The sequence below is a fragment of the Phoca vitulina genome, unplaced genomic scaffold, assembly GCF_004348235.1.
Source record: "Phoca vitulina isolate PV1807 unplaced genomic scaffold, GSC_HSeal_1.0 scaffold80, whole genome shotgun sequence".
Classification (NCBI taxonomy): domain Eukaryota; kingdom Metazoa; phylum Chordata; class Mammalia; order Carnivora; family Phocidae; genus Phoca; species Phoca vitulina.
The window spans coordinates 3,483,540-3,509,089 of NW_022589783.1; the positions used below are offsets into that span (position 1 = coordinate 3,483,540).

At 44.6% G+C, this 25,550-nt stretch overlaps 1 protein-coding gene across 5 annotated transcripts in view; it reads right to left on the reverse strand.

Moving 5' to 3' along the window:
• Nucleotides 1–25,550, reverse strand: part of DPP6 (dipeptidyl peptidase like 6) — a 905,150-nt gene that overhangs the window by 251,886 nt on the left and 627,714 nt on the right. For all 5 annotated transcript variants that reach the window (XM_032394354.1, XM_032394352.1, XM_032394353.1 and 2 more), the window contains exon 5: nucleotides 9,400–9,474. In XM_032394354.1, the coding sequence (XP_032250245.1) occupies nucleotides 9,400–9,474 (75 nt within the window). The remainder of the gene's footprint in view (nucleotides 1–9,399; nucleotides 9,475–25,550) is intronic.

Here is a 25,550-nt window from a genome sequence, read left to right on the forward strand (position 1 = left end):
ATTGGAACTGAGGACCGAATCTTTCAGGAAGAATTTGAGTCATTTTTCCCCTCACTACATTACAATGATGGCTGTTCATAATCGAAGCAATTAAGTATTCTCTAATACCTCACCGTGTCACTCAGCAAACCTCATTTCCACGTACATTTCCTCATTTTTTTTTTTTTTACCAATGACACAAACTTCCCTCATGCATCTGGATTACTCAGAGACCCTGCACGGGCCGGTGGCCTCCAGGAATGACCGTGGTTCTGTTACCGCCGCTCACCTGGGGAAGCTGAGGCCGCCACCCGTCTCCTCGAAGCTGCTCACCGTCAGCCGTCTGAGCCTCTCCCTCGCTTCTCCGACCTTCCACGCCGCGGCGTCCCCTGAAACGCCTGCCCTGCGGTTCGTGGCGCGTGTGTCCTCCGTCTCTGCTGTGAGCACTGTCCCGTTTTCCCGCAGCTGCCCCTGTCCTTCTACCACCTGTGCTCACATCCCCTGACCACTGCAGACTTCTGACCCCCTTCCTCCTGCAGGCCCCGCCCGACCTCACTTCCCTCCACCACCCCGTGAGTTTCCACGGCTCCTCCGGAAAATCACGCCTTCCAAAACACTGTTGAACTCCCAATTTCACTCACCTGCCAGACTTCCAGCCTCAGCTGGTACCATACACCAGACCCCAACGAGCCTGCTGATCCACCAGCGGCCGGATGGGCGGCTGGCTGGCTTTCCTGCCACCTGAAACTACCAGCTCCCTTCAAACCACACTTCTTCAGAACCCCCCACGCCTCTGCCATCATCGTCAGCAAGTGACCTTGTCTCACAAGTTCCTGGGAAAACTAAGAGAATGCCTCCAAAGAAACTCAGTGATCCTCTCACCACTCTGCCGAAGATGTCTCCAGTCACCTCCTCCTTCCTTCCTCCACCTCGCGGGGGGGCCCTTTCCCAGAAGCCGGACATTCTGGAGAGGGCACAGTGAGTTCAAAGGCCCTGGGGTCGGCAGGGGTGTGGCATGTTAGAGCCACAGAGGGAAGGCCGCTACACCAGACAGAGCAGGTGGAGAAGGACGCGCAGGCCCCAGGCCCCTGCAGACACAGCATCCCGCCGACCTGTGCTGAAAGCCACGGGCCCAGGAGAAAACTGACCTGACCTTATTTCAGTCTGAAAGAGCATCTGCGACCTGTGGAGACCAGCCTGGACAGGGAGCTAGAGGAGAAGCAGAGAGACCAATGAGGAGGCTACTGCGGCAGCGATCAGCTTACCGTGCTGAGAGCGGAGAGGCTTCCTGGACTCACAACCACAGCACGCAGGCCACCGGCCACGGCTGGCTACAGCCACTCGCGCTGCAGGCCCCGCCCTGCTTGCAGGGCTCCTGGCGGTCCTTCCACCCGTGGGGACGCAGAAGCAGCCTCCTTCGGCAGCACTCCACGATACAAACTAGTATGTCAAGCACCCTATGGAAACTGTACTCAGAAGTATTCATCTTCAAACTTTCTGATCCGTGGACTATTTCAGGTAAGTTAGATCCCCTATTTCTTCCCTCCTGCCAGAGCTCCATGCACGCGCGTGCACCTCTCCCCACACAATTACCTTAACAATGTTTGCATTTGGTTGAGAAAACCACCACTGTTTGAGCCACATATTTCCTAGGCTGAGTTTTGTGCTTTTAAATTTAGCTCCAAAACCTGAATAGAAAGGCACATAAACAAAACACCAAAATTCTGTGCGTGTATATGTTTTGAACCAGTTTTGTGTTAAAACAATACAACTACAAAAAACAATACACCAAAAGACGCTAAGAACCTATCATTGCAAACTACCAGACAAGGAAGAATTTATGCCCAGTCGGTGACACCAGACAGGACATTCGTGGGGGGGTGGGGCGGAAATCCACGCCCTCTGCCTTACGGTGGTGTGGCCCTTACGTAGTTTTGCAGGAACTTTGCTTTGTTGGACTTTCACAAGCTTCTGGAACCGCATGCTTAGTGCTCCGAGATGTGCTCTGTGAAAACAGGTGTTTCAAAACCCGAATTGATAAGGGAAATCTGTGTCCTAAGATGGCCCACCAAGCCAGCGAGAGAGTCCCAGCCCCTGTCCCGGGGCTCTTCCAGGTTCCTCTCCCTGCCCCCCTTCACGCACGCACCAGAAGTGCCCAGTATGCGGAAGTAGAAGTGTATAAATTACCCCCTTTGTTTGTGCTCGGGGCTCAGACCTTTGGAGACCACTCTCCTCTGAGCCCGCCGGCGTTAAATAAACCTCCTATCCTCCAAGATCTCCGAGTGCCGCCTGGTTCTTCCGTCGGGCGATCCGGTCCAGGTTCCGGAACAGAATGACAATGTCCAGCAGTCGAACAGAGTAAGCAGCTGGCAGATAACCAGGCCTTGGACGGTTAGCAGCCCACTGTCAGGGTGCTAACACAGCAGTGTGGGCAATTTCTTGCACAAATCTGGCTACAGGAAAGACAGTTGGAATGGCAACAGCGGATCTGATCACAGAATAAAGGGGGAAAGGTCTGGGCATGCTTCCGGGGGGACAGGGTGGCTTTGGGCCCTGGAGAGGAGGCGGGAGAATTCTCTGAAGGCCAGCCTCGCCTCCTGCCATCGGAGCGGCTGTGGGAAGGCGCCTGACCAAGCCTCACTCTTCCGTGTGCTGCGGGTGGCTGCGGACGGAGACAGAGGGCTCCCTTCAATGCTGACATCAGTCCCTACACCTGGAAATGCGTAAGAGATTGGTCCAGCAAGAACCATTGGCATCCGCAGGCTCCCAGAGGCGGGCCCAGAAAAGGCTCTCAGATAAAGCGGAAAGATCTAGTTCAACAGCCCGAGAATTAAGAAACACGTCTCCCTTAGATACCCCTGGGCGGAGATTTCATCGGTTCTTCCCGGCAAGAAGGGGTGTACTAAGAACCACGGGACCACACGACAACCACAGCTGTTATCAGCTGCAGGAAGTCATATCCCCAGAATTATGTAAATTCATTTCCAACAGAGTTAGCCCATGAATATGGGGCCGATAATTTCTCGCTAATCCCTTATGTTTATAAAGTCTCCTAGATGTGGGTGATGGGTAACTCCACCTGACAGGTGAACTGCCAATTCAGGGCAGGGTCACCCCACCAAACGTGCTTGATCGGGACTGTCCGTGTTTGAGTGCTTTCCAAGCTCTACCTGAATTAGAAGTTCATCATCCCTTAGGTGGCATGAATGGGCTGCAGGACCTCACTCCAAGGGCAGGAGAAGCACAGGAATCGATCAAATGTTAAACTGCTTCAGATTTCTGCAGTGAAAAGCCCAGTATCACATCCCCCTTTCTCAGGTTTGAGCAAGATAAACTTGGGTTCATGGAAGCAGGTTCTAGAAGCTGGATATGACGTCTCTCTCCGCCAAGGATCAGGGTCTGGGAAGCTCAGGGACCAGGGGCTTCCTGCTAGGACACCAGCTTTTACCATCCACCTTGAGGAAAAACAGAGATGGCAGAAGGTCTAGAAGTTTTCAGTGCTAGAGACTCGGGAAAAACCCCACTTTCTGCCTCTGTGTGATGGGAAATGCCCTAGGCTGTTCACCCCTCGCAGATCTATCCCCAAACTTCTCTGCCGTGGATGCGGGCGGGGGCTCTGGAGATGGCCAGAGACAGAAAACCAGGCTCTACGAACCACCATCTGCATTTAGAATAGCAAATTACTTGATTAACTTCCCCAACTAGTAAGTGGTGTCATCATTAACTACTAATATATAATCCGTAGAAGAACAAAAGAACATAATATTTCTTTGTATGCTTTCCTTTTCCAGCACAAAACTTTAAAAGCTCTTTAAGATATGTACCAGGAAACCACAAGAAATATGTCCACGTTTAATGACCTAATGATTTTTCCCTGCATTCTAATTTTATTGCTAAATTTGAGATTCTGGAGGTATATATATAAAAAAAAGAGTAAGTTTTCACTCGGGTTCCTAAGAGGATCATCGTAATACTGTGCTTCCCTGGATTTATGTAGCATCTTTATGCCACCGAGCTTGAAAATACAATAAAAATAAAACAGTAAAAGGGATTACATAGGGAGAGAATCCACTCTATATCAGGATCTGGGCTAGGCGTCTTCTGACATGACTCATTTAATTGCAGCATGACCCAGACAAGTGGGTTATTATTCACAGTGGTTTCCATCATTGGTATCCATTATATCCCTGGGTCACTAATGAACAACACAGTATCTCCAATTCTCTGATGAAGATTAAGGTGGTTTGGCCCCCCTTGGTCATCAGCAAGTGGCTTGCAGAGGAGTGATGACCCGCCCGGTGTTCCTGCCCCCAGCCCAGCCCTCCCCAGCCTTCTCCAACTTCTCGGCACTCAGGGCAGGGGAAGAAAGCAAGTTATTATACTCTCCCGGCAGGTGTACTGTGTTCTTTAGCAGACTGCAGGATCTTCAAGTGCCCTATAGATGTGAGGAAGCATACTTCCTTACACATGGTACGCCAGGCAGCGTCTGAAAGCCTCCCGACGACCCCCCACTCCCCGCATGCACTCCTTGTGGAGTCCCCTCGCCTCACGGGTGGGCTGAGCCCAGTGACGTGTTTCTCGCCAACAGAACTCAACCGGGAAGGCATGGCTGCCGTGAGGTCATAAGTGCTGGGAATGCTGTCTTGCTGACGCCCCGGGCTCTGCCTGCTTGCTGCTCTGATGGGTCAGAACGCCCCCAAACCGCATGTGTCATCGACCGGTGCACCAAACAGATGAGGACGGTCTCATGCGAGGGGTGGGGGTAGACAGGAGGTTAAAAAAAAACCTTCTTTCTCTGAGTAGCTGACAAATAAATAGATGTCAAATGTTTATGTCAAACAACTGGGAAATGATGTCACATTGCAATTAGTCTGAAGACATGAGAGGAAGACACACACAATTACTATTATAAACTTAAAATATCCCTCCTTCAACTCTTATTGTCCTCAAGACACTGCCTTACTATCTGTATCCAAACTCCTGGACCATCTGTTCTTCTCATTCTCTCCCGGCCTCTCCGCGTGGACCACCTTCCCCAGCCCTTCTACTCGAGCCACCGCCAAGGTGGGTGATTACATGCAAGCTTCACCCAACCTCAGGTGGGTGCAGCCGGAGAGGGCCTCACCCCTGGCCCTGGACACAGCCACGGAGCCTCTCTGTGCTCAAAAGTATGCAAGCTGGAAGTGCGCTTGCTGGCACTCATTGGCTTGGGCTACCCTTCAGGGATGGAGGACAGAGGCTAGGGGATAATGCTCCCTCTTTCAGCCCCGCAGGTAGACTTCCAAAGCACACAAGGCTCCACAGAAGGTCCAAAGGCATCCAGAGCCAGTTGGTCACAATGGTGACCAATCCTGGGGCTGAGAGGAAGGTGCAGGACAGAAACATGAGCTAGGACTTCAGCATCTTGTGGATGGCACCTCTCGCCACAAGGAGGAGGGAGATCACCTTGAGAGAAGGAAGACCTGCCTGGGGGCTGAGCCCAGGCGCTGGTAAAACCTTCAGAGGCCACAGAGCATTTCCTTTCTGTTACATACATAATAAGATGCTTTGTTGCCTTTTCTCCTATTGTTCAACCTCTCTTCTTACTCCTTGGAAGATTTACCCTTTATAAGCTTTACAATGTATCGAATTTCTGCAAGACCCAGTCTTATGCCTTCTTCACTTCCATGTGTTTCCTGTAATTGTCCCTGTGGGTCACGTCATTCACACCCATGGTTGTATTTTCCTCCTTTAAGTTAATTACTTTGCAGATTTTCTCTATTCCAGACACTGCTTAGGAGATTCACACCCATCTTTCCAGTTATTGACTTGTAAATTGTACTCTTATTAAATGTCCCAGAGTCACTTGAAACTCAATTGCAAAAGCAAATCCGTGAACAGCTCAAGATTCTGCCACCTTCCTTGTAGCCCGAAACCTGATGGGTAAACCCCGTCTTCTCTCTAGCCCCACTGGGTTTCTCTGTTCCTCTTATTCACCACACATCCTCAGGCCACAAGGACTCCATCAGAGTTCAGCTGAAGTTTCGATGCCTCCTGGAAGCCTTTCCGGGTCCACCTAAACGGGCCAAATCCTTTTGTTTGATGCTCATGAAACTCCTCTTGGCAGTCCCATGTGGCCTGGTTTGCATGCTTCCACAGCTATGGTGCAGGGTCCGTGATGTAAGTAGTGTATCTCTTCTGCCCACATTACTGCCCAGTTTTGTTTTGTTTTGTTTTTTAAATAAAAGAGTAACTGGAGACATCACCATGGAAGAAGCTCGAATCTTCCTGAGGAAACAGCCCCGTGTCCAAGCCCTGGAGAGGGACACTGTTGTCGGGGCACCTGTAGTTTGCCAGGTAAGAGCTTCCCATGTGCTGTCACAGTCGGTCCCCTAGGCAGCACAGCTGGATACCCACTGACCCTTTGTTTTTGTTTGTTTGTCAGAGAGAGAGAGCAAGAGAGAGCACACAAGCAGGGGGAGCGGCAGGCAGAGGGAGAAGCAGACTCCCTGCTGAGCAGGGAGCCCGATGCAGGACTCCATCCCAGGGCCTCGGGATCATGACCTGAGCTGAAGGCAGCCGCTTAACTGACTCAGCCACCCAGGCGTCCCTGACCCCTTTTTAAGGTGAGAGGCTGGGCTCAAAAGACGCAGCGGACTGAACTTGAGTCTGGGGCCATCTGACTTGCAGTCCACTGTGGGCAGGCAGCAGGGAAAAGTGGTGGTTGGAAGGGAATGTGCAATATTTGGATTTTTGGGGTGAAGCTGTAACCCAATATACTGACATTTTATTACAAATGAAATATTTATTCTCTTACATGAGAGATGCCTTGTAATTGGACAGTTGGTTCATACAAAAATACTTTTTTATGATCGCCTTTTCAATGAAAAGTTGAGTTAGTTCCTAGAAAGGAGGTATCCTGGCTGCCTCTGAAGCACACAAATAGGAATGTGATAAACATGGATCCAAAGACAGAAGTCTAGTTTCCTTAACATTAGATAGGAATCACATATTGTAGTACCCATTTGGGAAATACTATATAACCCTCACGAGAATATAAAAAAGTTTCAAAACATCCTGCACTAAAGAAACTTTTTTAATTTTATTTAAAGTTCTTACATGTATTTGAATATGGAAACTTTTTTTTTTTTTTTTTAGAATATCCAGGGATAATTATATTGACACTAAAAACAAAGTGGGGAGTCCCAGTTTGTTGCACTTTCTCCAGTATTAGAGACCTAGACCCTTCCCTTGCAACCCACCCCCTTTTCTGAAAGTATCTGCAACTCAGTTTATCCAGTTAGGCAGTTATTCCTAATACCTCCTAACTCCAAGTGTCGTTGGTGGAGACCCCATTAGAGGACTAATGTTTCCCGCAGAGCAGAACCCTTGCGTAGTCCTACAATGGGGACAGCTCACTACTTGAAACCAGGGAGGGTTGCTCCTCTGAGTCAAGTTTAAAGTATCCATTTCCACAGATTTTTTTTACGTAGCACACACATTTTCAACACTCGAATTATTTTTGTTGTTCACTAAATCCACTCTAAATGTCTTACATTTTTCCTCAGTTGAGGAAACAACACAATCCTACTCCAAAGGCAAACGGATGCTGCGTGGTGAGAAAGGGTTCTTTCAAGGTGTCTGTTTATCACCCGTGTTCTACATGGTGAAGACTCACATTTAGCAAAACAGCCATCCCTTGGAATGGGGGCCCAGGGCACTCTTGCAAGAAGGAGCATCGGGAAAGACCAAGGAAAAGTGGTGGGGAAGTCTACCATGCACAGAACCACAGAATCATTGATGAGCCCACATGCTCCCATTGAGCAGATGGGAGAATCTCTTCTGCAAGATTTGGGAGAACAAATACAAGACTTTGTTCTGAAGGCTTCCAGAAGCAGGAATCTCCCATTGTAGGGATGCTCCTATTGTTAAAAGATGCTCTAGAGCAAGATGACCTGAAATCTGTCTTTCTATGCTTTTCTCACTTGGGTGTTGGCTGTGTTTCCCAGAGAAACCCAGGACAAAGCCATTACCCCATCCCTATGAAAGTCCTTCAAGTATCTACTGAGTTTTTTTCTCTTATTCAAGTGTAGAGATTACATTTTTGGTAGTTTCCGTAAAAGGACCGAAGTACTCTGTGATCCATGTATATCATATATCCATGCGCTTGAAGCTTAAAGAGGTGAGTGCAGGGGTGGGCGTAGGACATGTAGCATCCCAAGGCTAAAAGTTGCCTTTTACCATGCCCACTCCACTAGCCATCCCCAATCCAGTAGATAAAGATGACCAGCTGTTCCACAGAATGTGGGTGGGAAAAATGAAAACTTTTATGTAATGGACATTAAAAAAAATCAGAAAATGGAAAAGTGAAGATAGGGTTCTTTTTTTTAAAAGATCTACATTTCGAGGGAAAAAAATGGAAATCTCCAATAAATAATCCAGTCGTCAAATAACTCTTACAAGAAATGCTAAAAATCCTAGGATTGGACTTGGATCTCCATGTACACCAATCTCTCAGCTGCTCCCGTGGGATGAACGCCACAAGCCCGTCCTCCCCTTGCCGGGGCAAGGGCCTCTCAACCCACCAGGAAGCCATCCAGGCTGGAATGACAATGCAGGTACCCTTAGAGCTCACAGAAGCGTGACAAAACTCTGGACAGAATGGTCTCAGAAGAACTGGAAAGGCAGAGGAATTCTATCTTTTACTTGCCGGAGAATAAAGTTCCACAAATGCACATTTCTAAAGTTGCTAATCTCTTGTAAGCTGAACATCTGCTACACTTATACAAATAAATTTCACCTTCTAGCTCATTTAAAATTAAAGAGCCGAGATGAATTTTAAAATATGAGGCTGTTAAAAGACAAAAAGAAAAAAAAAAAAAAAGAGCTAGTTTTAGGCTGCTGCTAAAGCCCAGGGTGAGATTTTATGGAAAATCCTGGTGCAGTTTTATGGGAGACTCAGATGAAGTGCTAAAAACAGGGATTTATATAATGAAAGTGATATTTCAAGTCTTCTCTAGAATACTACAATGGCTAGGAGATAATTAACATTTTATTCTAGTTTAGGGAGAACCTGGCCGTTGCTTTTTGTTCTCAGGATAAAATTTATGGTATGATTGAGAAAATGGGAAGAAAAATGACGGCACAAAAGGGTAAGATAAATCTTTATAAAAAGACAACTTCTCACCCTCTCCCTCAGGAAAATCCTATGAATTTACCCCTAAAAGGACTAATTTTTTTTTTCCCCTGCCAAAGGGATTTTTATACCTGTCTTCTCTCCTAGGTGGCAGTGTGGCATAAAAAGAGACTAATTCAGGACTCACCCACTGTTTTCAGGATTCCAAGATCACTAAGAATGAAGGATCAAGGGAAAATACTCAATAAGGTCTCAAAAGAGAGAAACTTTTTTTTTTTTTTTAAATAGAAAAGAGCGGTACTCACTGGCTCCACATTGTATGAGAACAGAGCGTACTCCTTATCTGGAGATATTTCATATCGGATGGCTCTTAATGATTCCTAAAAGAAAAAAAACAAAACAAAGGATTTTACAGCGTTAAATAACACAGCTCAGAATCTTGTAGGGAATCTGTGCTTGCTGGTGCCGTTTTCAAAACCTGCTAATAAAATTTGTATGCAGTGAACTCGCTAAACTGTATTAAAGATGGCAATATCCTTTCTTTGCCGAATAATATTCAGGTAGTTGATACTTTTTCAGGTTTTACTCGTTTTTTTTTTTCTTCAAGTTGCAGCAAAGCAATACTTACGGTATCTATGGAAACAAATCAATGGAAGTAAAGATGAAAACCAGTAATCCCTTCCCCACAAGACTCCCATCCTCTCTGTATCTTTATTTTTTATTTTATTTTTTTTAAAGATTTTATTTATTTATTTGACAGAGAGAGACACAGCGAGAGAGGGAACACAAGCAGGGGGAGTGGGAGAGGGAGAAGCGGACTTCCCGCCGAGCAGGGAGCCCGATGTGGGGCTCGATCCCAGGACCCTGGGATCACGACCTGAGCCGAAGGCAGACGCCCAACGACTGAGCCACCCAGGCGCCCCCTCTCTGTATCTTTAAACACGGGTTCGCTTGCTCATTCGTACGCTTAGAAGCTTACATTAAGCAGACTGGTTCCTAAAAGAGAATCACAGTCTACACGTTATTTTCTACCTCGCTTTTAAGCCATCATAGACACCGACCCACGATTTGGTCAGTGTGCAGACAACTAACAGTGCGTCTTCCTTCAAATGTCTTCATGGGACATAGGCATTTTTACATAAACGACATCATCAAAAATCCTGTCTCCCTTTAATTTCCCCCACCTCCTTGGCTGCGCTCACCCTGATGGGCAGACCCCCACGCCCACTTGGAAGAGCCCTCTCCATCAGCCTGGTGCGGGCCACCCTACTGACAATCCTACAGCCACGTGCAAACATACGGATGTGTAACCACAGCGAAAAGTGACATTGCAGCTCACCCATCTCTCACTTGGGTTTTCCCTGCAACAATCGGTTTAGCTTGGATTGCTGATCTTTAGAGCTTGCATAGTATTCTGTGGTGTGGATATACCTTGATTTACAAGGTCCTTACTAAAGGGTAGTTCCAGAAGATTCTTGGTATTCATGGGAGTTATGTTCTGGGAAGTGTCCACAAACCCCGAGTTAGAGAATACTGAAGCATTTCCTAGGGGAAATGCAGGGCTAGGTTTCAGCGAGGCTCTGGTCACAATCCTCTTGTCAACCAGTCAACACATAACCCTGTCCTACGCGTGCTTCTGTTTAAAGGCATCTTATTGAATACGTGCTGCTGACGCATTCACACGGAACTCACAGGGACGGCAGTGTAACTCGTGCCTGGACGCAGCTCACCTAACGCGGGTTTCCTCCGTAAGACACATCACAGCCTTCTTGCATTTCGGATCATTACCCGGCACTTCGGCACTATCCTCGGGGACCATTCCAAACAACATGATCTCCAAGAAAAAACCACAAAAACGTGGAAAACATGGCACTCCCTAGGCCACACCCCCTAAAAAACACTTGTGCACAGTGTGAGCTCGGGAACTCCAATGTTTTTGCCACTATACACATGCCTGGGAATGACTGCAAAAGCCCTGGGAACGTTGGTCTGGATGCCACAAACACATTTTAGCACACTGGCAAGCCCGCAAACACAGAAGCTGTTGAGTGATGAGGATGGGCTGTCCTGTGTGTCCAGGGTGGTCATGATATGCAACGTTGTAATAAAATCCTCCTCCATGTTTCTTTACTGGTGGGTGTGAGCTTTTAACAATTTTTTATGGGACAGATATCTAAGGGTGGGATTGGTGATTTTCAAGTTTTTAAAAAAAATGCAAATAGATATTGTCAAATTGCTTTTCAAAAATGTTTTTGGATGGGCGCCTGGGTGGCTCACTAGTTAAGCATCTGCCTTTGGCTCAGGTCATGACCCCGGGGTCCTGGGATCGAGCCCCGCATTGGGCTCCCTGCTCCACGGGAAGCCTGCTTCTCCCTCTCCCACTCCCCCTGCTTGTGCTCTCTCTCGCTGTGTCTCTGTCAAATAAATAAATAAAATCTTTAAAAAAATGTTAAAAAATGTTTTTGGAATTAACACTCTCACTACTGATGAATGAATGCATACTTTCTCCCTTCTCGGGCAGCAGGAAGCACTGATCTGTATTCTGGGCTTTGACCTTCTGATGCATGGATGCTGGTGCCTCACTGAGAGCTCAGTTAATACTTCCCCGCGACGGGCACATTCGATCCTCACTGGGTATGTTTTGGGCAATGTGGATTTTATCTTCAGAAAACTGCATCCATATCTCCTTGAAGGTACTTGCTATGCTCTGAGTTTTCTTCTATGTTTTTCTGAAGTTCACTCCTACCATGTTTTCATCCCCACTCAACCCAAACTCCTCTTCTCAACGTTACCAGACCCTAACGTGCTTCACGCCGTGATGATTTCTCAGCTCTCCTCTTGGCACACCGATCACCTTCTCCTCCTCAAAACCCTGTGTCCACTTGGCTTCCAGGATGCACACCTGGTTTTCTCCTCACTCTTCCCTGAGGTTTCTCTTCCTGTACCTTTGCTGGCTCCCTTCTTTTCCCTGACCTCTGAATGCTGGACTAACCAACATTAATAATTGGGCTTCTTTGCTTTTCGATCAGAAATCACATCGTAGGTGATACCATCCAGCCTCGTGGCTGTGAAAACCAGGTACCTGCTGAGGATTTCAACTGCCACGTGTCCCAGACCTCACCCCCCACCCCCCCGAATCCGGCTGGACCTGACCCTGAGCTTAGGCTCCACTGCCTCCCTGGCGTCTCCACCTGAATGTCAGGTGGGTGTCTCATTGTAACAGGGATAAAACAGAGCCTCTCACATCCTATCCCCTCTCCCTCCAGCCCCAGGGACAGTCCTCCTCATCTCCAACACGGCAACCTCACCCACTCAGCTGCTCTGGCCAAGCTCCTGGTTCTCCTTTCTCTTCTGTCTACACACCTGACATCTAGCCGAGCAGAAACTGCTGGGGGTCTTCCATCAAAGTCTATTCAGAACAGTCCCCCCCCTGCCCCCCGCTCCTCCTGGTCTAAGCATGGGTCCTTCTTCTTGGGCCATTGCAGTGAGCTTCCAGCTGTCTCCCAGGCTCTGACTTTGCCCCCTGCAGTCTATTCTAGCCCCTTGGGTCAGAGCCCTCTCTGTACAGGAATCATCACCCCGCCCCCCCCACTCACACCCCCTCAGTTTCCATCACACGTGGACTGAATGTCAAAGTTCCCACTGAGCAGTGGGCCTGCCGCCTAGTCCCCATCAACTCTCGGTCCCCATCTCCAAGTATGGCCCCTTGGCCCCCTCACCCCAGCCACACTGCTGTCCACATCTTCCCAGAGCAAGCTGGGTACATGTTGGCCTCGTGGTCCTTGTGATGGTCTTGTTCCTGCCTGAAATGCTCTAGATGGTCACCTGTCAGCTTTCTTCTCAAAAGCCTCCTAAGTGAGGCCTTGCCTCTCTTCAGTGGCCATGACATCTAGAAATTTCAATAGTCTGCCTCTGACGTTTCCTTACCCTCTTCCCTTATTTTCCTAGGCTTAATCATATTACAATAACGTACATTTAACTTATTTATCTAGTGCTCGTCCCCTTCACTAGAATGTAAGCTCCTTGATAGGAGAGATTTTAAAAGAAATCTTTAATTTCTCTCAGCGATGCTTTGTAGTTTCCAGGGTATAGCTCTTGCCCATATTTTGTTAAATGTATCCCAAAGTATTTGGTATTACTGATGTTTTGTATATATAAAATATACATGTCTCAATATTCAATTGTTTATTGCTAACAGACAGAAATAGAATTAATCTTGGTACTCGGAACCTTATGCTCTGCAACTCTGCTAAATTTCATTAATTGTTCTAGCAATTTTTTTTTTTTGTAGATTCTTTAGAATTTTCTATGTAATCATATTTTCTCTGACTAAAGAGTTCTTTTTCTTCCTTTCCTAACTGGATGCGTTACTGCTTCTTTTTATGGCCTAATTACACTCTAGAGAACCGCCAGGACGATGCCCAGCAGAAGTCACGAGGGTGGGCACCTCACCTTTCCCCTGATCTGAGGGAGAAGGCGTTCACTCCTCACTGGTACATTAGTGGAAGGTGCTTTTGCAGATGTCTGTTATCAAGTGAAGACGTTCCTGTCTATTTCCAGTTTGCTCAGAATTTTTATAATGGATGTTGAGTTTTATAATGAGTGTTGAATAATCTCAAATGCTTTTTCTGTATTTACTGAGATGATTATGTTGTTTTGCTCTTTTTAGTCTGTCGAAATGGTAAATTACATTGTTTGATGTTCAAATGTTGAAGCAAACTTGCATTCCTTGGATAAACTCTATTTGGCCATGATGTATTAGCCTTTTATATATTGCTGGACTGGATTTGCTATTTTGTGGAGGATTTTTGCACCTGTGTTCATGCGGGAAATTAGTCTGTGGTTTTCTTTTCTGCTAATAACCTCGTCTGGTTATTTGGGGGCAGTGCTAACCTAATAAATGACTTGGGAAGTGTTTGTTTTGTAAGTTTGCACAGAACTGATGTAATGTTTTTCTTAAACACTGAATTCACCGGTGAAGTCATTTGCACCTCGAGTTTTCCAGATGTGGAGCTTTTTGCCTATTAATTCAATTTTTTAAATTGATGTAGGACTATTGAGGCTACCTATTTCATTTTCAGTGAACTGTGATAATTTGTATCTTTCAGGGACTTTTTCATTTCGTTTCATTTATTTTCATTTCATTGTCAAATTTATTGATATAAGGCTATTACTAATATTTTCCATTATTTTTTCCATACCTGTACTGATGGACCTTCCTCTGTTCCTATTATTGATTTTTTGTCCTTTATCTTTGTTCTTGATCAATTTTATTGATCTTTTCCAAAAACCAGCTTTGGTGTTGTCCTTTTTTTGTTTTTTCCACTATTTTTTCTTTCCCATACAATCGGTTTCTTCTCTTTATTGCCTTTCTTCTGTGTAATTATGTTTAATTTCTCTTTTTTCTTCTAGTTTCTTAAGGTGAAAGCTTAAATCTAATAATATGAGCACTTAAAGCTATACATTTCCCTGTAAGTGCTGCCTACCTGCACACCATAAATTTTGATATTATACAATCCTAATTTTCCTTCATTTCACAATATTATCTAATTTCCATCTGATTTCTTCTTTGGCCGATTTGTCACTTAAAAGCAGGTTGTTTAATCTTTAATCATCAGTCTACATTCCAGATATTTTTCTGTTGTTCATTTCTAGTTTAATTATGTATTTGTTAGAGCCTATCTTTTGTATAATTTTCAGCATTTGAGATATGTTGAGACTTGTTTAGTGGCCCAGACTTTATCAGTTTTGGTGAATACTCCATGTGCACGCATAATGCATGTGCTCCTTGCTATTAGTGAGTGGTGTGATCTACAGATGTCAGGCAGGTCGTGGGCTAACAGTGTTTTCAACACTTTGCTGTCTGCACTGGTCTTTTTTCCTACATGTTCTATCAAGTATTCAGAGAGGACTGTTGGAATCTCCAACTTTAATTGTAGATTCGTCCATTTTTGGTTTGGGTTCAACCAGTTATCGCTTTAAATCTTATAGCTCTGTCGCTGGTGGCATACACCTTCAGGATTTTTTTTTAATTTTTAAAGAAATTTTTTATTTAAGTTCAATTAGCTAACGTATCGTACATCATGAGTTTCAGATGTGGAGTTCAGTAATTCATCAGCTGCGCATAACACCCGGTGCTCATCACATCACGTGCCCCGCCTTCAGGATTCTTATGCCTTCTTGAAGAACTGACTCCTTTCTCATTATGAAATATTTATTTTTATTTCTGGTAATAAGGGCTCTTCTGTAGTCTACTTTGATATTAATATAACTATTCCAGCTTTCCTTTAGGTAGTGTTTGGAGAGAATATCTTTTTACATCCATTTAATTTTAACCTATGTCTTTATATTGAAAGTACATATCATAGAAGGCTTATAATTGGGTCTTCCTTTTTAAAACTAACCTTTGAATCCTCTAGGAGTAATAGGGGGAACTTACGGACATAATGATATAGAAAACCTTTTCTTTATATTGTAGTTACCTCCCACCCATATTGTATCAGATTGCTCCTCCTGTGTGTCCTGCTCAAGAGAATCCTAACACATTCCAAAGATTTTATGTGTATATGTTTGTGTGTTAGTCAACATGTAGCATTGGAAAAAAGAATTAGAAGTCTTATATAAGTTTACATTAAAAGGAGGAGGCTAGTTTCACCACATTATTTAATGGACCCTTTTATAAAAAGACAGATGTATTTTTTCAGGACTAGTTAATTCATTTTCTTTAAGTTTCCACCAAAAGCTTAGCTACATGTTGACCATATGTACCATTCCTGGCATTCCTCCTTCCATTATGTAGATCCAAATTTTCAGCTGGTATAATCTTTCTTACTCCAAAGAACTTCCTTTCAATTTCTCATAGTGCTAGTGTGTGGCCAATGAACATGCTCAGATTTTGTTTCCAGTTTCTTTATTTTATTTTTAGTGTTGAAAGATATTTTTGTTGCATGTAGAATTCTACATTGACACTTTTATTTTTTTCCCAGGGCTTTAAAGGTGCCATTCCACTGTCCTCTGACTTGCAAAATGTCTGGTAAGGAGTGTGCTGTCACTGTTCTTTGTTTTTCTGTACATAATATGTCTCTTTCCTTAGCTGCCATGAAAATGTTCTCCTTTTCACTAGTGTTCAGTAACCTGATTATCCTATGCTTTGGTGTGGTTCTATTTATGTCTATTATGCTTGAGATTTATTGAGTTCTGGTATCAAATTTAAAAAGTTCAGTCATTATTCTTCAACAGTTTCTCTTGTCTTCCTTTCTAGGACTTTAGTAACAGCTGTATTTGCCCATTTTGTGTTGTCTAACAAGTCACTGAGGCGCAGTACAAATTTTGTTTAAATACTTTTTCGCCTATCAGTTCCTCATTTTGGAGACTTTTTTAAAAAGATTTTATTTATTTGAGAGAGAAAGAGAGAGAGAGCGAGAGAGCCCAAGCAAGGTGAGGGAAGACGGAGAAGCAGGCTCTGCACTGAGTAGGGAGCCCGGTGCAGAACTCGATCCCAGGACCCTGGGATCATGACCTGAGCCAAAGGCAGATGCTTAACCAACTGAGCCACCCAGGTGCCCTTTTTGGAAACTGTCTATTGCTTTCAGTTAAAGTTCAGGGTTTCTCCCTTGGCTTCCCTGTAGTGTCCAGTCTGTTGTTAATCTAGAGATTTTTTTATTTTTATATTTCATTTTTAATCTCTAGAAACTTTATTAGGGTATTTTATAATCTTTAATTTTTATTATCATAATGCTCATGATTTTCTTTATATCTTTGAGCATCTGGAACACATTTGTCATGGCAGTTTTAATATGTTTTTCTACTAACTCTATTAGCTCTTTATTTGTGGGTCTGTTTCTATTGACTAATTTTTCTCCTTATTATAGGTCACATTTCCTGCTTCTTTGTTTATACAGTAATTTTAAAAAAAATGAACATGAGATATTTTGAATTTTCTCTTGGATTTTTCATGTTTCTCCAAAGAATGCTGGACTTTTTATGACAGGCAGTTAATTATGTGGGGATTAACTCCATTCTTTCAAAGTGTGTCTTTAAGATGTTTTAAAGGTTGTTCTATAATAGCCATCATTTTAGGGCTAACTGTCCTTTGCCCCTAAGGGGTTGCTCTTCCAGAGTGTTAATGTCTTGTTGCTTGGAGAAACTGAAATGATTCTTGGCAGTGCATGAACTCTGGGAATTTTTCACCTTATAGGTCTGATAATCGTTCTTCACTTGAAACTTTATTTTATCCTGACTTGTGGTGTTTCACTCCTTATGTATAAGGATCAATAATCAACACAAGTCTCAAAGGGAACACTATGCAGATATTTTGAACATTCTCTGGGTAGCTTCCCCTTCTTGGGCTCTGTCATATAAACTGTAGCCATTTTCTGCCCCCCCCCCAAACTCTGGTCTGTCTTCTTGACTCAGCAAGATGGTAGCCTTGAGTTTTTCCTCTTGGTGAAGTCCAGCAATAACCTTTATGCAGAATGCTCAGGTGACGGCTGAGCTCATTTAATTTGTTTTCCTTCTCTCAGGGATCACAGCTGTGAACTGCCTATTGTCCAAAGTATGAAAATTGTTGTTTCCCTCCTATGTTGTCCTGCTTTAAGGTTGTTTATTTTAGGAGGATAATTCTGATCATCTTAAATTCCCATGGCCAGGACCAAACGTCAAGAAGAGAAGTGTAGTCTGTTTTGTCATACCTGTATTCCTGGTGCCTAACAGGGACTGGCACGTAAGAGATGCTCCGTAAATGTTTGCTGAATAAATGAATGGCTATACCCGCATATAATCCTAGTTGTTATAATAGTGGCCATGATGTTACTGGTATAAAGATAAGACCAACAGAAACCAGCAAAGAATGTGACTTTCTACCATTAGAAATCAGTACGGGTCACATTCCTTGACAAAGGGTCAGCTGCTAGTGATGAGCTGAGACAGTGAGGATTTTGTTATGCTCTTTTGAGAAGCCCATCATTGTCATTCTTAGGAATGGTTTCATGCACTTCTGACCATCGTAGCCCCCAAGCCACCGATGACTGTAAATTGTAGGCATAGGTCCACCCTTTCACCAGGTGCAAATAATGGATGCAAAACCACATCCAATGCTAGCACATTCCTGAACATCTGCTCCAAGACTGTTTGAATCAGGATAAATCTCCCAAGCAAAGCGAGCTGTGGTTTCAGGTTTGCCTGAGGTCAATTCTTGAAATATTTCTGCCCATTTTCGACCAGATTCTTTGTCCTTTCCTGATCAGTTTGGAAGAAGTCTTTGTAGTTTGTAGATACTAGCCTTTCATTTGTTCCCTGGACTGCAAATATTGTCTGCTATTTGTCTATTGATTTTGCCTTTTAACTTTTAAAATTTAAGACATTTCTATGGAAGTTAAATAAGGCTCCTTTTTTTACAGCTTCTGGAATTCATATTTTGGAAATTTTCTCTCTTTTGTGCTAAACCAAGCAATGAGTTTTCTTTCTAACATTAAACCTTTACTCCAAGTGGAATTTAATTTCGTATATTTGTGAAATCCAACATTATCTCCTTGTAGATAGCGTAGTTTTTCTTTTCTTTTTTTTTTTAGATTTTATTTATTTATTTGAGAGCGAGTGAAAGAGACAGAGCATGCGAGGGGGGAGTGGGAGAAGGAGAAGCAGGCTTCCCGCTGAGCGGGGAGCCCGATGCGGTACTCGATCCCAGGACCCTGCGATCATGACCTAAGCAAAGGTGGACGCTTAAATGATTGAGCCACCTGGGCGCCCCTGGTGCTGTTTTCTAATTATGCCATCGATTCCCCCGATGTATCAAATACTCCCTGACACTGGAACGTCCATCTGAATTCTGTAGTCTTGCACCCCTCTCCGTGCTATTCCCCTACAAATGTGGAGGGTTTTGAGCTTATAGCATGGATTCAAAAAGTCTGTGATGTGTCTGCTGCTTATACCACTTACTATGTGAAATTCAGAAAATTTCTTACCCTCTCTGTGCCTCTGTAAAATGGAGATAATATCTGTGCCTCATGGTGGATGTGAAAATTCAATGAAGTCATTCCAATGCCTGGTGCATCACAAGTACTCAAAAGTGATAGCTGTTACTGTTCCTGAGCTAGTGCAATTCTTTCTTGTGTGTTTTGTATCAGGCAAACGAGTACACGTTACCATACGTTTAAAAGTTTTTATGGCTTCATTCAGGTGTTTACTCTTGTGTATGGCAATTAAGATATTTTATCAAATGTTTAACATTAAATTTCTTCCATAGTTCTAATTAGGATTGTATTAAAGTCTGATATCAATTTTAAGAGATTTAGCATATTTAATTTTATCTTCTTATCTAAGATTACATTATACCCTTAGATTTTTTCAAATATTCAAAAAGATCTTAGAGTTTGCTTTAAATCTTACACTGTTCTTAGATTTAATATAGGACTCTATAGTTTTTGTTCATACAGTGAATGGACTACTCACACTTCTAGGTACTTATATTCATGAAGAGAGAGCTATTGATTTATTTATGTATTTCTTGTATTCAGCCATATGGAAATTTTTTTCTTATTAATTGCAGCTTGTTTAACTAACATCTTTTAGATTTTCTAGGGATAGAATCATGTTACCAGGAAAAGAGAGACCTTTTTCTTCCATTTTCTAGCTCCTCTCCCCACCTCTTAGTTTGCTTGTGTATTGCATTTCCTGCTATCTCCAAGAACACATTAAATATGAATAGTGATGCTGAGTACTCTGGCCTGACTATAAGTGAAATGGTTTCACTGTTCGCCATTGAGAATGGGTTTCACTTCTAGATGGCTTATGGTAAATGATTTTTATCATATTTAAGCAGGTTTCACTCTCATCTTACCCAGAAATTTTATTAGAAGTTGCTGATAAGCTTTACCAGGTACGTTTTCTGGGTCTTGTGATGTAATCATAGGATTTTCTGTTATTTTGTAGTTGTAATGGGTTTTGTTGATTGATTTCTTGATATTTAAATGCTGTTGCCACGAGTACCTGATTCGGAGCACATTATGATTCTGACACATGAGTGAGTTCAACTCGCCAATATTCCATCTATAATGTTTGCACCTACCTCGCTGGTGAGGTTGGTGTGCAGTCTACATTTTGCATTATTTGGGGCTATTTAATCATAATCACTAACACAATTTTTAATAACATTATCCTGACTTTAAAAAATATCAGTCCACATATATGACAACCGCACATGTATAAAACTGTAGGCATGTTTCTGGTGAGACACTTACCTAAAGGGCTGGTGTACATTGTTTTCATGTAATAGATAAATATATATGTGATTAGAAATGCAGGGAAGGAAAGGTGGCCATTAGTGAAAGAAAGAGATATAGAATGATAGAATGCCCCAAATTATCACGTAATGGGAAGGAAATGAAGAGCAGGAAGCATAAATATATCCATGGGCTGTCTTGTGCAAATCTCCTCATAGAGGAAAATGAGAACGAAATAAACAAGATTAGTTATGATAAAACCAAAGCCAGACATTGAAAAGATTAAACGAGTTAGGAGGACACTGTGTGCAACCCCCCGGGGGCTCGGAGAGATGGGGGTCGGAAGCCGCCCTTCCCAGGCCACAAGGAAGGAGGGCCCGTGTGGGCCTGGCAGTCCTCGAGGGGATGGCAGCCACCCTCCGCATCCGGGCCCTTGATGCACCTGCATTTGGAGTTGGACAGAAGCAGGCAGCAGTCCCGCATCAGTTCTAAAAGCCAGAAGAAGCGTGAAGATGCAGCTACTACAGAGCAGAGGGGACCTGCCACCGAGCAAAGTCTCTCACCTTGAAAACAGGTGATTCCACCTGCAAACACCAGGAGGTCTTGCGTTAGGCTCTCCTGACTCAGTATTTTGCATGCGTAAGCTTTATTTCAGGGCAATGTGCAGTGGCCACCAGGACCTGCAGAAGTGGGCTCACGGACCTGGGGGGGAACCATATGCCCAAGGCTGAGGCACCCTCCTGGGTCCTGGGCCGCTGGCTGCAGCCGACCCCGGATGCGACCTAGAAATGAGGTGGCTCGGCGGAATTCAACAAAGCCAAGTTCAGCCCTGGAGACTCTCAGCTACCAGCTACGTGACTCAGAAAAAGATATTTTAGCCTCTATAAACCTGTTTTATCATCTGTAAAGTAAGAAGACTATAAAGTAACTGCCGCTCACAGGATTTCAGTTAAATAAAGATGTGCGTAGTGTTTGCATTGTACGCACTCAAATATCCCTTCTTATTTCATTCACCCTACAGCACCTTGCAGCGCCCTCTTCCTCGAGGGAGCCCCGGTTTTCCGCTCCATGGCCCCTTACGCCTCCGGACTGGGGGCAGGTGAGATCCGCACCTGCGCCCCACACAGCACAGCATGTTGCTGCAACCTCATCCGCCCGCACACGAAATGCAGCCAGACTCAATTTTGCTTCTGTCTCGGGACTTAGAGTCATCCCTCCTGGTTTCCCTAGTCACTGCCTTCACCAGGACCTCCGTCTGCTTCACCGGGGCCAGTAGCAGTCCCAGGCGCTCCTTGCCTGCAATCTTTCCCTGCTCCCAACCTCCTCACATTGGTCCAGCTTTATTTTCCTATAGCACACAGGCCTGTCCTCAAAACTCCCATCGCTTTCCGTTTCCAGCAAAGACTGGAGCATTGAGTCAAGGGCTGGATGGCCTGCTCCTGTCTTTCTCCTGGGTCCCTACACCACCACCTGGCCGTCCAACTGCTCCCAGACCACCTGCGCCGGGGTGGCTGACTCGCCCCAGCTGCCCACCAGATTTTCACTGCTCAGCCTGCTTACTACTGAGCAAGGACCTACTTCCCACGTGTCTTCTAATCGTGTTCGCCTTTCAGGGGCTGCCGGACGTCCCTCTCTGAGCCCTATCTGCTGCTGACATCCCTGCTTTTCTCTCCTTCCCACCTGGGGCTCCCTGCCCAAGGAGCCTCCACTGAACAGATGTCATGCGAATGCGTGCTTCTTTAGATCTGGGTGGAAAGGTCCCCAAGAGTCAACCTGTTTCTTAATCCTTGCCTCCACACACCCACCCACCCGCCTGGTCTAGCCCAGGGCCTTGCTCCGAGGACACACTTGTTTAATGTCTAATGACAGAGCACAGACGGAAGCGCTGCGTCAGGCCACCCTTAGCCTGCATAGGACAGCAGGTGCGGGGCCAGAAAATGAAGCTGCTACTTTCTTTTCAGGTCTTTTAAAGACATAGGTATAAAATATTTTCCTCACGTACTTTAAAAATTAAGAACAGAGTAGCCTATGAAATAAATATTACAATAAGAATAAGTGGAAAATGTTTTTGTTTTCTGTTCTTTTAATAAGAGAAATAGAAATAAAAGGAAGAGCAAAAAGAAAGAAAAGAGGAACAAAAAGAAAGCATCTGAGACACAAGGGGTAAAAAGAAAAAAAGATGCAGAAGGACAGGAAGGACAGAACCCTGCAGACACAGAAAAAATACAGAATAGACAGAGTGTGAACCCCAGCTTTTGGCAACGTTCTTGCAAAAGACAGTGACTTTGGAGGCCATCCCTTTGTTCCTGGACTCAGGGGGTTTGCAACTCAGAGGCCAGTCTGGCTGGAAGTCAGTGAGTGTAGCCTCTGTGGGGGATGGGCAGCTGCTACCCCCTTCCACCAGCCAACATCTGCTGTCTGCGAGAACATGAAGCCCGCTGCGGCCAGATACTCCTATTTTTTCAAGAGAAGCCAGACACCTGGATTTCCAGTTTGTATAAACCACTCTGTGGGTCAAACAAAACAGTTCAGTGGGCTTTCGGGGCATCAGTTTTTGCTTTCTCAATTATACACAGAAACAAGGCCATTTCCCGTTCCTGGTTTGTGCTTAGGTGCTCAGTGCAGCCAGCCTCGGGTTGGCAATTCCTGCTCCATGAGAGCCTGCTCCGGTCCAGCCGCTGGTCTGCGGGGGCATGTGTCCCCCAGAGCAGGAGGATAAGAGCAGGTGAAGTGCGGGGTGGGTCCACCAGCCAGGGGCTGCGGCTCCCTCCCACCTGCGGGAGCCCACCTGCGGGAGCCCTGCGTCCTGAGCCCGCACCCAGGGCTCTACGGAGGACAGACAGGAACAGCTCAGGCAGGTGGGCTTCTTCCTCCTCCAAACATGAGACCACAGGCACATGAAGCCCTTGATGGAAATTAAATGAAACAGAATGAAGTGAAAACTAATAATTGTGAAAGTCAAGCCTAGCGAACGAAGGAAAAAAGGAAAAAAAAAAGTGCTCTCCAGTTCTGATCTCCAACAAATTCTGGAGTTCCTCCACAGCACCAGGAACCCATTATTCCTCTTGATTCTGGAATGGGTCTAATAATACTTGTAATTATGTCCCTCTCTGTGAGGAGTCAGAATTCATTAATTTTTAGAGACAGATAAAAATTCAAATTCTACAGTCTAGTGATTATATAAAATCAAAGGGGAGCATAAATTAAAGAAACAAGAAGACTTTTTATTTAAATGTTAATTTAGCAATTTAAATAAGTAATTAAAACAAGTAGATTAGTAATTAAACTAGTAAAGACATAAAAAGTAAGAAAACCTGACATAAGCAGAGCAACAGGATGCTTTCTGTGTGCACGTGTTTGCCCTTCCAAGCACTTGCAGACCTGTCTGTGGCTCCTCCATATTCATTGCTGGAGGAAGTCTAATCTCTTTGGAACGTAATGCTGAATTCTTAAAAATCTGATTAAAATTATTGAATAAGGGGCCTTGAAACAGCAATTATGGAAATCATTACCATGAAAAATAATATACAAAGTTTTCCCCACCCAACCAGATGAGCTATTTGCAAAGTGCAGTGAGCACTTCCTGGCCTTCTCAATACACAGAGATGATGCTGACAGTTGCTAATTGAAGTGTAATATGGTATTCTTCTCTGTCTGTTTAAGGTAACATCATACATATCTCCATATTACTATTGTCTTCATAACTGTTCATGGCTACATATGTCATCTATTTGTATTTAATTACTTCCCTAGCTTCAGATATTTTCAATTTTTAGATTCTTATAAAAAATTCCCTGGAATGAGCAGAAATGTATAAATATTTTTACTAATCTTGAATGTATTGCCAAGGTGCTTTCCAAACACAATGAATGGATGGACAGATGGATAGAAGATGGATGGGTGGACAGACCGATAGATAGACAGAGAGACAGATAGACGGTTGGACAGATGGATAGATGGGTGGATGGACAGATAGATAGATGATGGGATGTACAGATAGATGGATAGCAAAGGAAGAGAAGGAAGGAAAAAAAAAGTCAGTGTTCTCCTCAGTAGAGAAAAGATTCATAAGATTTCTCAGGAACCAGGCAGCCATTGTCCAAATATCCAAAGACCCAGTTTGGGCCCAAAGACATACTTATAGTGTTTCATTTCTCAGGGAAAAAATGGAATATATAACGTAACAAAGACCTTTTTATAATTTGTTGATTTGTTGACAAAAGTATCTTCTAGGAGCATAAAATAAAATAAGAGTAAATAAAATGTCATGTCATGGAATTCCTGGGATATCAAATATGTAATTCAAGTGAAAGTTAGTTTAGGTTTGATTTCTTATTTTGGAGAATCTGAGAGAGTGCCCTTGCTATAATTCCTACTACCAGTGGGTAGGTTCGAGGACCCTGCCTGGGAAGCAGCCTAGCCTGAACGCCTACAGAGAAGGAGTTTAAAAAATCAGGGGGTGCAGATTGCACCCCTGCTACCGCTGACTCAGTCATGCACTCACCTGCCTGAGCCCTGAGCCGCCTGGGCTCTCTGCTCCAGCCTAATGCTCTCATGCCCACATTCTGGCATGTGACATGTAACCTGTCACTCAGTCCTTACAACACCCCATGGAGGCGCACGGAGCTTATACAACTGGCCTGAGGTCCTGTTGCTACTGAACAAAGTGCAGTCCCAACAGGGGGGGCGGGGGGTAGGTCCCGTGGTTACAGCCGAGTGCTGAACACAAGTCCGTAATCACCAATTCTCTTAAAAGCTTTTCTGTTGGATGCACATAGTGGTTGCCTTCCTTTGCGTCCCCTTCCACTGATCCATCCCGGGAAAGAGCCAGTCACGGGAAGCCAAGGACCAGGACGAAGAGGCGGGCAAACGGGGTGTGGACACCCTAACGTGACCCTGTGTGTGAGGGTCTGAGAGAGTGAGGTTAGAGGCCAAGGTTGCCGGGAATAGTTCAAAATCCTGCTGACCACTGCACGCACAACTCCGTGTCCATTCCTCCCACCAGTTTCAGACCTTTTACAGACCAACCTCAAAAACCAGTCGGTTTTATCATGTAAACAATCTCAATGCTTCTGGGTTTCAAATAAGAAGAGGCCCCCTGGTTAGTCATCAGAAAGGCAAGAGGACAGAACGCCCAAGAGCCTCGGCTCCATGTCCCCACTCAAAGCCGCCCACTCCGTTCCTCCGGGTGCAGACGATCCTGCAAACTCGCCCCTCACAACATCATGCTTCGCTTT